Genomic DNA, 15,088 nt, shown 5'->3' on the forward strand with positions numbered 1-15,088 from the left:
AAACTTACTTGTTCAAAATAGCCTCTCCTATTTTATTTGTTTATGTCTTATGCTTTTATGATTGTGTAAACTGCTTGCTTTTATGTTGCTTTTATTCTACTGTGTACAGTGACCTTGAGTGTTTTGAAAGGCGCTTTCAAATAAAATGTATTATTATTATTATTATTATATTAAAATGTTAACTTTAGGCTGATATTAAGACATAGGATGCTAAAACAATAATTTGACAAACTGAATATTTAATTCAATATGAAGGTTAACCTCATGGACACTCAGTTATTCATTCACAGAAAAACAGTCATCACCCTACTCCCATTTCCTCCTTCCCTTTCTTTTGTTTTATTTTGTAACACACTAGAAACACACATATCACTCACCCCCTTGTGGCCATTAACTGTGTTGATTGGTCCTACAACTTTCAGGTGAAAGGCAGGATTAAGGTGGCCATTCTTTCGTTTATCTGCTGATCCCTCCATCCTGAGCACAGAAAGACAAAAAAATAAACAAGAGCCTGTTGCATGGAAGATGTACAGCTTCATCACTTTGCTCATTCGGACATTCCTGGTTTTATGGCTCAAATTGAGAAATAAGAAAACTAGAACGGAACACGAAGCACATCCAGTGATTAGACAAGTCTAACTGAGTGAGATGGTTCTTTTACTAAGCTACCATCTTAGAAATAATTTGTTCTAACCAGTCTATGGAATTTCTGTTTGTGTTTGTGATACCTTTATTGTTTGTTCATACTGAGAAACAAAAAGAGAAAAAAATACCCCTCATTCATAAAAATGCCCCATGCTGTATCACACTGACAACCTTCGGCTTACAAGTGAGACATTAGCGATTGGTAAGTATGCCAATGGAGGGGGCAGCACTATGGTCTGTTACAAAGACAGAGGCGAACCAATCAACAAATCATATTAAAATGGTTTACTGGCACCATTTTGGTTCAGGGTGCCTCTCATTCTGTACAAGTCATCGACCCTGGATCAGCAAAACAGCCCAGACCATCACACTTCCTCCTCCATGTTTGACAGCTGATGTCACACACTGTGGAATCACCCCACTCGACGGTGTACAAAGATCCTGCGTGATGAATCGAAGACTTCAAATTTTGATTCATCAGCCCATTATACTCTGGTATTCAGTAGTCTAATTGCAGTGTTTCATGGTTGAGGCAAGCCTCTTTGTCTTATTCTGATGCCTTAGCAATGGCTTTCTTGCCGCAACTCGTCCTGTCAAACCTGCAGCTTGAAGACCACGATTAAAGTGTACTTGAAGCTGTTTTCCTGTGAGCAACCTATTACGCAAGCTGTTAACTCTCAGAAACTTGTCCTCTGATTCATTTGTGGTTTGGGGTCTGCAGATCTCTTCCTGTCAGTTTGTTTCTGAGTGCCTTTTGATGGTGAAAGAAACCACAGTGTGTTCCAACACTACTTTTATGCAGACAGAGGGGGTTGGAAGTAATCCAGAAAAGTTGCGAACACCTGTAGGAATTAGTAGTACCAGCTTTTAACGCTCAATTAACCTCCACTGCTGCAGAACTGCTTTAAATTGTTAACCCATTTTGTGTTCCCTGAAAAAGGCATTTTTCTGTCATTCTAAAATGTACATTATTTTTCAGTTTTGAGTTGCCTTGCCTGGCAGTTTACCACTTACCTTTGTAGCATTTCAGCTATTCATTTGACTTGAATGACTTAAACTGCAAATAATTGCAAAAAGTTGGGGTGTTCTAAAACTTTTGACTGGTAGTAAACCTTGCAAGGTTTCTAATTTGCACAAAGAGCATCACAATACACCAGTGCATATTATATAGTTTTACTTGCTAGACCCCAAAATGAAAATGCTACTTTTTAAAATTCTAGGCTTTCCTCTTTTTGTTGTATCAAGAAAATGTAGTGTTAAGAAACAGACAAACAGTGGAAAGACAGACAGTACTTCTTGCATGTGTTCTTTTTTCTTTGGGAAAGCCACTTATGGTAATAAGAAGTCTTGATCCTGTGGCAGTAGAAGACCAGCAGCACTGCAGGTAAAACCACCAAGAAGGCAAACAACAGTCCAGCCACCAGACCCGCCTGACCTGTTGACATACACAAACACATATATACATATACACTAATGTGTTTACTAGTATATTTATATGGCAATTGAAACACTTTAATTTAGATCAGCAAGTATCAAGGAAAAAGGGCCATCCATGTCAAAATTTTCTGTTTACTTCTAGTGATCGAACATTCTGAGCCTGTCAGCGAGTCAGATGGAAAAACAATGTTAACTATAAAGTTGTGTATATTTTTTTGTCTTTTTATTTTGTTTATTTTCAGAGTGAGTATTAAGCTGTAGCAGGCAGCGGGTAAAGCCCAGGCTTGTTAAAGACCGGAGAAAAAGGAGGAGGAATAGAAAAAAGAAATGGACATGACAGAGAAAGAGAAAGGGAGAGAAAGACTTTGACTTTTAACACTTTATTTACACCACATTAAAAAGAAAAACCACGAAAAAGTCAAACCTAACAGAAAGTTGCTATTACATCAACAACATCAATATGCACTAACCATTTACTAACCGCAACCAAACTCACACACACACACACTTAAAAATTAAGGACAAATGTCCCATCTGCTCCTATCGAACACAAAACCTGTCCAATCCCCCACATAGTTGTAAAGGAGTCCAGATCTTTAGTCAGAGAGTAAAAATCATGCTGTACTGTCAGACGTGATGCCAACAATTTTTATCCTGTTTTCCTTCTCTCACCCCAAACGGTCGCAGCAGATGGCCGCCCCTCCCTAGGCCTGGTTCTGCCAGAGGTTTCTTCTTGTTAAAAGGGAGTTTTTCCTTCCCACTGTCGCCAAAGTGCTTGCTCATAGGGGGTCATATGATTGTTGGGATTGTTGGGTATCTACTTTGCAATATAAAGCACCTTGAGGCGACTTTTGTTGTGATTTGGTGCTATATAAATAAAACTGAATTGAAATTGAACAATCCCTTTAAACTATGCACAGCATCAGTCCAACCCTGACCTAACTTCTGGTTCTTCCTAGTCTTCTATATTGCCAGCTTGGATGTACCAAACAAAAAATTAATCCGAACCAGAGTCCGTCCTTTCCTGAATACTTAGGAGACAAGGGTACAGAGAATTTCTCCTTCAGAGATTCCACCCATTCCTGCAACAAAGAAAATAAACCCACTAGCCGCAGACAACGAACCACTAAGTGCTCCAGCGTCTCCCTTTGTGAACAGAAAGGACATCCCTCCCCAGTGCTTGGATCCAGGTGGGCTCTGTGTCTGTTTGTGGCTATTGCTCAAAGTATGATCCTCCACTGGAGGTCAGCCATCCGTTTTTCAACAGGAGGCTTATATGGACCCTCCACCTGCAGGTAACACAGCTGTAATACAGCTGCTTCTTCCCACAAGAGCTGAAACTATCTAGCACTAATGTTCTCAGGGAGAGAAGTAGGCTCCCCTCAGGCTGCTCCTTAAAGACAGGACTGACCATCAAGGAGAGAAAAACATATTCGCTGTCATCAGCCCATTGATCAGCTAGGACACAGTTTCCAGTAAACTCTCCCAGTGATGCCGACAGGGATTGCCAAGTTTCCTCCACAATCCTTCCCAGCACTCTGGAGGCCTGTGACACACCCAAGAGTTCCCATTGACATCCTTGTGAGATGGCCCAGTTTGATAATACCAGTCTCCACAAACTTGCTCCTTATAGTGGCAGTAGAAAACACAGTACTTGGAAAAAAGTCATTAAAAAACAGCGGCTCTTCAAAAAGCCACATCCCAGGTCTGGGGTCAGGAGTCTGTGCGAAAGTCATCACTCCCCAAGTAAAACCCAAGAGTTTTAATAGCCCTTTAACCCCATCAAAGATTCCCAGGGAGTCTAGAAATACATGCCAAACTCCACTGCCCGACCAAACACACCTCACTCTTCTCCCAATTAACCCTGGCTGAAGAAGCTTTTTCATGTAAAACCAAGATTTCCTTTAATTCCTGAACATCACCTTGATCCTTAACAAAAACATTAACATCATCAGCGTATGCTGATACAATAACAGGAGGGCTCTGAGGCAGATCTGGCAAAGAGAAACCCCTCAGCTTGTTCCTCAACCTGCACAGAAAAGGCTCAATAGCAATGCTATAGAGCCGGCTGAGATAGGGCAACCCTGCCTAATCCCTCTCCTAACTGGCACAGGGCAACTCAACCCTCCTCCCACCTTCACAACACAGCAAGTGTCGCTATGCCACAGCTTCACCCATGTCTGAAACCCCTGCCCAACAACAAAGGTCTTCTGGGTGGAAAAAAGAAAAGCATGGTCTACACAGTCAAAAGCCAACTCTAGTATAGTATAGTTTACATATGTCAAATACATCTCTCATTAAAAAGAATGCCTTCTCATCTCAGCTGGATCTGCGATCACATTTCCATTCGAAAGACGAAGACACACCATTTGTTTTCTCTGGGCTACAGACTTCCCCAAATTAAAGAAAAAGGTGGTTGAGGCGTCCATGTCCTGGAGTCTGGTGAAGCATGCTCGAACCAAAGCTCCTTTAGCTCTCTCATATTGAAAATGATCAAGCTCTTGTCTTTTAGAATTTAAACAGTCATTACATTACATTACAACAGTCATTATTCTGCTGATCTAACTGTGAACCAGAGACATTTTTTTATGTTTTATCACTTCTTTAACTCCTGCAGAGTTCTCTTGATATTGGCTGTCAAATTAAAACCATATTGCTGCTGCAAAACACACAAATCTGGGCCTTTCCTACTTCCCACTATTGAGTAAGGGAATTAAAATCATCCTTCCTTGATCTCCAGTAATCCCTCCCAAAAACTGAAATTTTCACAGAAAATCCAATCATGAAATAATTTTACATTAAATTGCCAAAAGGATTTGGATTTGTTGGTGGGAGATAGAAACAGCTCCATTAAAACTAAGTGACAATCTGTAAAAATAACAGGAAAACACTGACAGTTAACAATTCGAGCAGTAAACAAAGAAGACACATAAAACCTGGCCAATCTCACTGCACTAACTCTGCCATACTTCAACCCGTGGTTGAAAGATGCTTCATCCTCCACGCATCAACCAAGTTAATTTTTTGTAGAACATCTGATAAAGCAGAAGATGACTGAAGATGCGGCTCCTCCCCAGTCCTATCCAAAGTAAAATCAAGACAACAATTCCAGTCCCTACCCAATACAACACAGTCCCCTTGATCAGAACCTCTTCATTTCTCTTTTAATGTTTTAAACAAAACCTTACACTCAGACCCTAAGTTTATAGCAACACCTGCGCTAAAATTTGTCCCATGGCTAAAAAACTGCTACCCCACCACAGACCCGTCTACTTCATTTGTACTGTCAGTATGTGTTTCTTGAAGACTATATCTAGTCTCTTCTGCTTGATTACTTCTGCTAATAAGGCTCTCTTATTTGCATCCCTGCACCCATTCACATTCAAGGAGGCTACCCTCAATCCCTGCACATAAGAGGAAGCCATCAAGAAAGGAAACAGCAAACAGAGATGAAACACCCAGTGTTGTAGGATCATGGCGATAATGCTTTTTACCATCCAGCACACCAGAAATGTTCAAATATATTGAAGGTGAAAAAACATTTTCTTTAAGGCATAAGTTTATGTTGTATACTCACTGCCATACTGAACAGGCCCACTGTCCACACTGCCACCGAGTCCTGGCTTCTCACAGAAGGGTGGTGCCCAGCCTTGATTACAGTGGCAGTTCCCATTGCTGTTACACACCTGAATATTATACACACAAAAGAAATGTCTTAAGTTGGTCCCTGACCCCTTTCTCTCCCTTTGTATATATGTCTCTGTGTGTGATTGTGTGCATGCTTGGATGTTTGTGACTACGTGGAGGTGTATTAGTCAAAGCATTAAGGCATTGTGTGCTTGTTTTTATTTATATGAGCCTTTATCTCAACACTATGAAATTTTCATACTGGAGAAAAAACTGCATATTGAATATTTTAAATATTCCCGACTTCAGCTAATTTCTAATATTTTCACTGATAGCAGGGAAGAAAACACACACAAGCGAAAGAGATTAAAGGAGACTCTATACTTGCATTTTCTTGTTACTCATATTGTTTCAAATACTAATTCAATCCTAATATAATAGACTCTGTCAGGTGAGACAGGATCCACTTCGAACAAGCTGCTGAGCAGTTCAAAACACAAACTAGGCTCTGCCAACTAGGGTTATTCTCATAACATATGTGTAAAACTGGGCATTGGAAAAACTTTGCCCTGGTCAAGACACACCAAGCTACAATCAAGCACGGGTACACAAATACCAGCTCGAGCCTCCATTTGCCTTCCAATCGACTATAGAACCTGTAAAGACTGAAGGTGCTGACTCCCATTCTATTCTACTTTTAAATATCCTAGGAACGACAAGTAAACAAGTGGTCTCCAAGAGAAGTACTGTATTGGGGTGATATAGTACTTTGAGGTCTCAAGGATAAGATGGGGCTTGACAATTCAAGACCTTGTATGTCAGGAGAAGAATTTTTAATCTTACTGAATTTAACAGGGAGCCAGTATGGGTGAAATATAGTCTCTCTCTCTAGACCCTGTCAGTACTCTCGCTGCAGCATTTTTTAAATCAAACTAAAGGCTTTTCATGGAGCTTTTAGGAGTGCATGATAATAATGAATTATTAGAAGTGCAGGAACTAGTTTTTCAGCATCAGGATGTTTTTAGTTTTAAGATGTTGCATACATGGAAGAAGACAGTGTTTCATATGCACACTGAAGGACAATCAAAATTGACTCCAAGATTTCTTACAGTGTTCTTGGAGGCCAAGGTAATGCCATCCAGAGTAAGCATCTGTTTTGACACCATGTTTTGTTGTGTGACTCTGTGTGATTATTGTGTATATATACATTTATATTGGTGTGTGTGTCTGTATGCTTACCCCATTGTTGTGACAGCGTGCAAGGCAAGTCTCTAACTCAGTAAAAGAGGCATTTTGGCATCTGCGGTCTCTGCACACCTTTGGCAACAGAAGGACAAAGATTACATTACGATCACAGAGTTTAAAGGGGCTCCTTGGCTAACTCTTGTGGGGAGACTACAGAGAGAAAGCAATATATACAGAAAGACAATTTGCAGATGGGTACATTTTCATCCATTTGTATCACACAATTCAGCTCTTATTTTGTAGGGTGTATGTGGGGGATTTACTTACAACTTTATATTCCATTCGACAAAGTGCCAAATAAACAAGATACACAAACAGGCCTCCTTAACCCCCAGTAGCCCTTATTATTAGATCAATAATATGCATTGATCGAATGATCAGTGCATTATATTAGATCAGTAAATTTTGACAAAGGGAACAGGTCACAACTATAAACAATGCTCCTTTACACAGTAAATAAAAACCACAAACAGCTGATACTTAAAGAGTCAGAGATATCAAACTTTCCTTGAAGTTTCAGTTACATTCAGACCACATTTGAATGAGTCTGTTAACTTCGGCCTATAAGGGAGCCAGGAATGACAAAATAATGAATTAAATATGCTACTTACTAATTAATTACAATTTTATTAATTAATAAAAAAATGGAATTCATTAATCAAATATTTCAATAATGATTTAAATGCCCGTTAATTTCATTTAAAACATTTAATAAAGTATTTATTACCTAATACCGTTATATTATGTCTGGGTATAAAGTGTAATCTCGAAATTACAAAAATTTTAGTTCAGTTTAATTCAGAAGCCAACATCAAAGACATGTAAGTGACATTAAAGCCATATTACTCAACGTGTAGACCATTTGGGGCCAGACTAACTGGCTCTAAACATTTAACTTTATATTTGGCAAGAGGTTATATTAAAACTGATAAATATATGGCAATTTACACTTATTTCCTTGTTCTAACAATGCTTCTTGGCAATGAATCTTCTACCGTTGGAAAGCCTGTTTATTTCTTCTTGAATGTTGCCATATTCTTAAGGAAAATACATCTATGTATTAAGGAATAGAAGTGAGTATGTGGTTTGCCAAATCTTTTGTGGTTATACTAAACAACTTATCCTGCTATTGTTTTGGGCTTCTGGTACTCTAGGTGGTGACAAGTGGGTGCATGCTTGGCACCTCAATAGCAACACCACAGACCATGACCCAGTGATCCGTTGATTTCTGCTCCATGCATGCCACATTTGACTGATCTGGATAGGGCCCCAGCCACAGGGCAACTTCAACATGCAGTAAGTATCAAGTTTTCATGTTTTCAATCAATATTTGCCTGACCACAAAATTCCAGCTTGGTGTGAACCCACCTTGCCCTCTCCGCACTTGGTGCCAGTCATGACAAGACCCGGGTCAGGCAGGTCACCCTGGCCATCCTGGGTGCTGTAGACGTATGTGCCACGACATTTCACCTCTCTTCCTCCAGTCTTGATGGTAGTGTCAATTGACACAGCATTGGTGCCTTTTGGCTTCGTGGCAGCACTGTGGCACTGAATCTTCCCACACTTGGCATCGCTAAACAAAGATACAAGCACATGAGACTCAATTTTTCAATGGCCAGTCATTTAACCTCTGAGAAACCATTTCAAATAACCTCTGAATGTTGATGAACAGCCACAGTAGCGCAGTTGGGTTCAAAAATACATCAATTATCCACTGCTTGAGATATAATGGTAGGGGGGGATGCCATATGGTAGGACGAATAACTCTGTACATGGCATTAAAACTAGCCCTGGCCAGACTGGAAGTAAATATAGTGGAAGTAGTGGTGAGAACTAGTTTCTTTTAGCAACAAATGAGGAAAGGCTCAGAGTCTTTCACCAAAGGACATAGTTATATACTAAATGTGACAATTTGGAATAAAGATTAAGACACAACCTATGAATAAATGATGTCCTTGAGGGATTGAAAAAAAAAATGATATAATGGTACTTGTGATTAACTTTACTTGCTCATCACTGTAAATTTATGATGATGTGGATATCTACGTATTGAAAGTGTATAATGTTCATAGACAAGTTAACCCAAAGAATAAGCTCCACCATGTGTAATATTGTTTACTTTCTAATCTAACAAATGGCAGAACATGTTATCCAAGCATGGAAAGGAAACATCATCTATGTAGCTTATTGCTCCTATTGTTAGCACATGGCATTGAAGAAGGTAACAGTGGAGGAATGCAGCACTTCTAGAAATACATCAACTGTAATAAAATGCATTTCCCAGTAACCCATTACTGTAAATTTAAATTTTATTAAGAAATGATCAGACAAAGGAATGCTATTAAATGTTCAGTTTCTATGTTAAAATAGTCCATGTTATTAAAATGGTGGGTAGGCTATTTTACATTTCAATAGAAGCTAGTTGAGTCTAATAATAGACAAAATGCAGTGCAGAGTCTGTCATATCAGCATCTACTTGGATGTTAAAAATCACCTAATTTTTTTTTTTTATCTGAACTAAATCAGATAGATAGACCGCATATCACGGACTGGGGGTGATATTGAATACTGGACATTATACACACTGAAAATAAGCAATGCTACTTGACTAAAAGAATTATATAAATAATAATAATAATGGATTGGATTTATATAGCGCTTTTCAAGGCACCCAAAGCGCTTTACAATGCCAGTATTCATTCACTCTCACATTCACACACTGGTGGAGGCAAGCTACGGTTGTAGCCACAGCTGCCCTGGGGCAGACTGACAGAAGCGAGGCTGCCATATCGCCATAATGTATATTAATACTGGCTATGAAGAGCTAAACCAGTAGTCAGCAGCAGTATGGAGCATCTGGAAAGCTGCAGGCGCATCAAGTGCTACTGGAGCAAATAGAACATGTCGTGTCTTTCTGGTAAAGGTTTTGAAGTTATTTTTTTTCTTCTGTAGTTAAATAAAAAAAAGAGGTCAATCTCAAATGGACTATTTAGACGCTTGGGTATTATTATTACTCTTATAAGTTATTGGAAGCAAACTAGCAGAGATTAGGAAGGAGAACACTAGATGGAAGATTTTACTGATCTGAATCTAAATGGCAGAATTTAGAGCCTTCTAAAGAAATATTACTAAGGTCATTTGGAGAGGAGGTTAGACAAAAAGTAGTAATGCTGAAAATATACAAAACTCTACAACAATAATCTAATGTGAACAATATGGATGTATATGTTTGAATAGAAATGGAATTAGAATTACAGCAGATAGACTGGTAGGAAACATTTAAACAGGACTAATTCACAAACAGTACAACATTGAAGGAATTTGTGTGGAAAATATCAGCAGTCCACTCACAGAGAGGGATTAAATTAGCTGTGTGGGCTGTGTGGATGGGGAGGGGGCACAGTCCAATTATCAGTCTCACAGTTTGTGAGAAGAACCCTTTTAACATCCTGCTTTTCTGCAAATGATTCTCCTATACCTCTTTCCAGATGGCAGGAGGTTCCTGATGGTGGTTCACAAGGTAAGGACACGCCCACTCCCATCATAGCCATCCGACTCACCAGACCCCAAACACCATGGTGATGTATCACTGCATCGTCCACCCCCAAGTGGGGCTGGTATGCAAACTGAAGAGTGTCACTGAGAGAAACATAATTTCAGTGACACCAGAAGTACTGAAGGGGGTCAAGCAGGACTCACAATTTGCACCAGCAGCTCCCTCAGAGAGAAATATTCTTCTCAACTCTGCCTTACGCCCATCCCGGAAAATGGACACACCCAGCACTTCAAAAATAGTGTGATACTGACCTTTGCTTTCTGTATGTTAGCAATACTGTACATCATGCTCAGATAACACAGAGACTCTGGACTTTTATATAACAATTTTATATTCAGACCTGGAGAAAGTTATACATCCTCTCTGATTACACAGAATGACTTTGAACACTTATGGTAAATAACACACTATTAGCAAAACACAGTGTGAAATAATTACTAGAGATGGCACGATACCAGTTTTATGTCCGATACGGATACTGATATCATAAATTTGGATATCTGCCGATACCGATATGAATCCGATATAGTGTTTTTTCATCAATAAAACTGTTTTTTAATATCTTGCTGCTTTTTGTATAAGTTCATACTCAAGTTAAAAAAAAACACAAAAAACACTAAAGCTATTATTTTAATACCTGTATGCAAAAAATACACTGCACCCAAAATATTTCATAGTTCAGCAATACTGATCAATCTAATGAACTTAAACCTACTCCATCCTCCCTATTCTGGTGTTTTAAAGAGTAAGCAACCTAACTAATAGGGTTGCAAACTCCCAGCAAAAAAACAAAAAACAAAATAGGGAACCATCCCCCACCCACCACACACAGCCGCTCTATTATGTGAGGTACACTGCTGCGACGTGCTACAGTTATGAGCCAAGTTACGCCATGTCGCAAGTTTTGTGAGGTGCTTTTTTGATATTTAATGGATGGGATTACATTTTTTATTTCTCTCCGATATCCGCTCCAGTAATTTACGTCAGTATCAGACCGATACCGATACGTAATATCGGATTGATACCGATACGTAATATTGGAACGGTCCAGCTCTAATAATTACAGATCAACATACAAGTGAAGATCTTTAACTACATTTAGTGTTTAAAGCAGATGCTGTGCAGGTTTGAGATCAGCAGCTTTCTTAAAGAGTCCAAGGATCCTGTTGACCTTGTAAAGTTCAATGCAATCTAGTATCCATGTGTGGGGCATTATGTCATAGGCTTTCTTGTAATCAATCAAGGTGGCGCACAGGTTGGTCAATCTGGTCTTAGAGTCTAAAGTAACTGCTCTATCTACTACTATATGCTGAAGGCCTGTGCTAGCCAGCTGTGTGGAATACTTCATCACCTATACAACCTGAGCATGCACCTGCAGAGAGTCCCAGTGCTATGGAAAACATCACGAGTGGTCCCAGTGCCTAAGAAAGTCATCCAGGGAACTAAATGACTACAGCCCTGTAACACTAACCTCTCATGTTATGAAAGTTACAGAGAGCTTATGCTGGAACACCTCAGACTCCTCATGAGCAAGACCCTCTGCACTTTAATACCAGCCCCACTTAGGGGTGGATGATGCAGTGATACATCTGCTGCAGAGAGGGTATTCCTCCCCCGACAGACCCAACACCACAGTTCGGATAATGTTCTTCGACTTCTCTAGTGCCTTTAATACGATCCAGGCCGGGCTGCTGAGAGAAGTTGGAGAACATGCAGGTGGAGGCTCCACTGGTCCAGTGGATCACCGACTACCTGACAGGCAGACAACAGTTTGTGAGACTGCAGAGCTGTGTGTCAGAGAGTCTTAACAGCAAGATAGGAGCATCCCAATCAATTGTTCTGTCCCCTTTCCTCTTCACCATCTACTCGGCCAACTTCAAGTACATCACAGAAACTTGTCTCCTCCAGAAAGCCTATGATGACACGGCCATTATTGGATTGGACACTGAGCTGCCTACAAAAAGGGTCTGAGCCGGCTTTACGTTTTACGAAGGTTCAGCTCCTTCAATGTATGCAGCAGCCTGCTCTATATGTTTTATCCGTCTGTTGTTGGCATGAGGAGGAGGTGATCAGTGACAGAACGCTGGCAATCATGGACAATGACTCCCACCCCCTCGATAACACACCTGACAATCTGAAGAGCAGTTTCGGCAACAGGTTCCTTCAACCTCGCAGTCTCGCAGGAACATTACAGGAGTTCGTTCCTTCTGCTGCCATCAGACTCTTTAACTCATCCACTTTGGTCAGATCCACACATGTGGAACAGTATTAATGACACTTTGATGCACCTTGTCACTTTTGTACACCATGACATATTTGCACACGTTTTTACCTATATTGCTATATTCATCTATTTATTTTAATATTTATCTTAATATTCATCATAACTCTGTTTCTACCCTCATATCTGGCTTTGCACCCATTTAAGTTCAAGGTGGTCCATAGGTCAGGAAGGAACAGATGGTCGTGGCCGATTTCCTCCCGATGGGGGAGTAGGTTCGGCAGGATCTAGCCTGTCTGAGGAAACGTTACAGCAGGTTGTTCCTTCTGCATCCATCAGACTCTTTGACACACTAAAAATAAACTGTTACACTACATTTGAAAGCTGTGTGGGTCCATGATGTGTCAAAGTATAGTACTGTAAAGATATGTTCAACAAAAGCATTTCCAATATTAGTTGTATCTGTTATCAGTGTGGATAACCCTACGGTAAATAGCTGATGCTATTTAACACATGCGGTGATACCTGATATGTGAAGCTTCACTTACCTTTTCTTACACTTCACATAGGTGCCATGTTCATCTTTCCCGCAATTTCCAAAATCATTACCTGCTGCATTGACATCTTCAAAGCAGACATCATGGGCCGGTTGAGCTCCTGGAAACACATCATACCCAATTAACTCTATTTTCACAAAATATCCCAAAGGCAAAAGTCACTACATCAAAAGTTGAGTAACATTAGAAATGTAAGGATATGTGAATGTTTGGTGCTTTGTGAAAGTAAGGAATAGACCTTTCCAAGTACCGGGCTATTTACTATGTACTAAACTTCCTGAGAAGAGAACACAGATGTTTGGGTGACTAGACGGAAGAGTTACAAGAAATTGAAGACATCACTTTTAGGAAACATAAGTTGGAATACAATGTCAACTAACTAACCTTGGTAAGGTGACAGTATAGACATTTCATTTGTAGTTTTATTAAATATTGACCTTCAACAAAGACTTAGTGGTTTATAGGCATGTGCAGTAAATTAATGTCATATTGAGGGAGGTGATGAAGTGCATGTAAAACCATTTTCATTACCGTAGCCCCAGAGCTGCAAGCACTGCTGTTCATGGGTGAGGCACATGCCATTGTAGCAGTAGGCCATTCCGTATTGACAAGAGGAGCCATCCAGCAGGTAAACGTTGGCAGGGCAGTAAGGAGAAGCCCCAGTGCAGTATTCTGGAAGGTCACATGCTCCTGCTGGGCTCCGGCACATGGTACCCGCCTGCTTCAACTGACACGCATAGGGAACAGAGGGTGAGGAAGGAGGAAAGGAGCACAAGACATGGAGAACCATCTTTAATTTAGTGATACTTAGCAAAATGATGCACACTGAAGCCTTCTACATATAAGGATTAAAGTGTAAATATCTGCCTACAAATACTTCAAATTTGATTTCTGATGCGTTTAACCCAAAGCAAACAGATTTTCCCAAGCAAATGACTGCTCTACCTCCCATCATCATTGGGGTAGGTAATATACAGAAGGTTTATGAAAGCTTTTTTCTAGAAAATATCTTTGTGCGTTCATTGTTGATGTAAAAAAAAAAATCCTGGAGGTGGTTTAAATCTAAAAGCACACTTACACATTACAAATAGTTATTTGAGCCATTGTTTATATGAAATACTCTTGAGTCTAAATGAGAAGAAAAACTAAAAACAGTATTAAAAGAGTTTTTAAGTAAAACCATTAGGTTTAAAATGCAAACGCATAAAGAAGAACAAACAAATTGTTGTCACAATGGATGGACCAGCACATCTGATTTGGACCTGATTTTTAACCCACATCCCCTGACACAGCCCTACCATCTATCCAACCTCGGGACCTGCACTTGGAGTACATGAGATTATCTTGCACCACTAATCCTTCACTTGTAAGGCAAGTGTGTTAACCATTATACTCACAAGACAACAAATATATAGAATAATATTATTTATAACTTATTTTTATTATAAAACACCCCCACTTTCTTGCTGTTGTCTCTTACTTTGCACCCCTCACAGCACATTCCATGGGCACACTGGACCTCCTCCTTCAAGGTACAGTTATTGGGATTGCAGCAGTCGTTTTCACATTCCTGTTGACAATCATACAATAACACACAATATCAAGGTTTAAACACTGAAGTGTACATAACAAAAAACAATAATAATAAAATAATAAAATAACCTCTGCTTTAACTTTAGTGATTCAAATAAAACGGACTTCATAAATGATTTGTAGGTTATGTTTAATCACATTTTTACAGAGTAAGCTCAGTTATGTAAAAAGAGCTATTTAACCAATAAGCAAAAGCAACTACACGCA

General features: G+C 39.7%; 1 protein-coding gene across 2 annotated transcripts in view; it reads right to left on the bottom strand.

Moving 5' to 3' along the window:
* The window catches only part of LOC148104380 (disintegrin and metalloproteinase domain-containing protein 33-like), a 90,779-nt gene that overhangs the window by 9,330 nt on the left and 66,361 nt on the right, over positions 1–15,088 (bottom strand). For both annotated transcript variants that reach the window (XM_087837763.1, XM_087837764.1), the window contains 8 exons: positions 14,769–14,858; positions 13,820–14,015; positions 13,280–13,388; positions 8,323–8,527; positions 6,949–7,026; positions 5,660–5,768; positions 1,939–2,080; positions 378–477 (listed from right to left, as the gene is read on the bottom strand). In XM_087837763.1, coding sequence (XP_087693889.1) covers positions 378–477; positions 1,939–2,080; positions 5,660–5,768; positions 6,949–7,026; positions 8,323–8,527; positions 13,280–13,388; positions 13,820–14,015; positions 14,769–14,858 — 1,029 coding nt within the window. The remainder of the gene's footprint in view (positions 1–377; positions 478–1,938; positions 2,081–5,659; positions 5,769–6,948; positions 7,027–8,322; positions 8,528–13,279; positions 13,389–13,819; positions 14,016–14,768; positions 14,859–15,088) is intronic.

This window comes from Neolamprologus brichardi, chromosome 3 (assembly GCF_056152115.1).
Source record: "Neolamprologus brichardi isolate AB-2024 chromosome 3, ASM5615211v1, whole genome shotgun sequence".
Lineage (NCBI taxonomy): Eukaryota > Metazoa > Chordata > Actinopteri > Cichliformes > Cichlidae > Neolamprologus > Neolamprologus brichardi.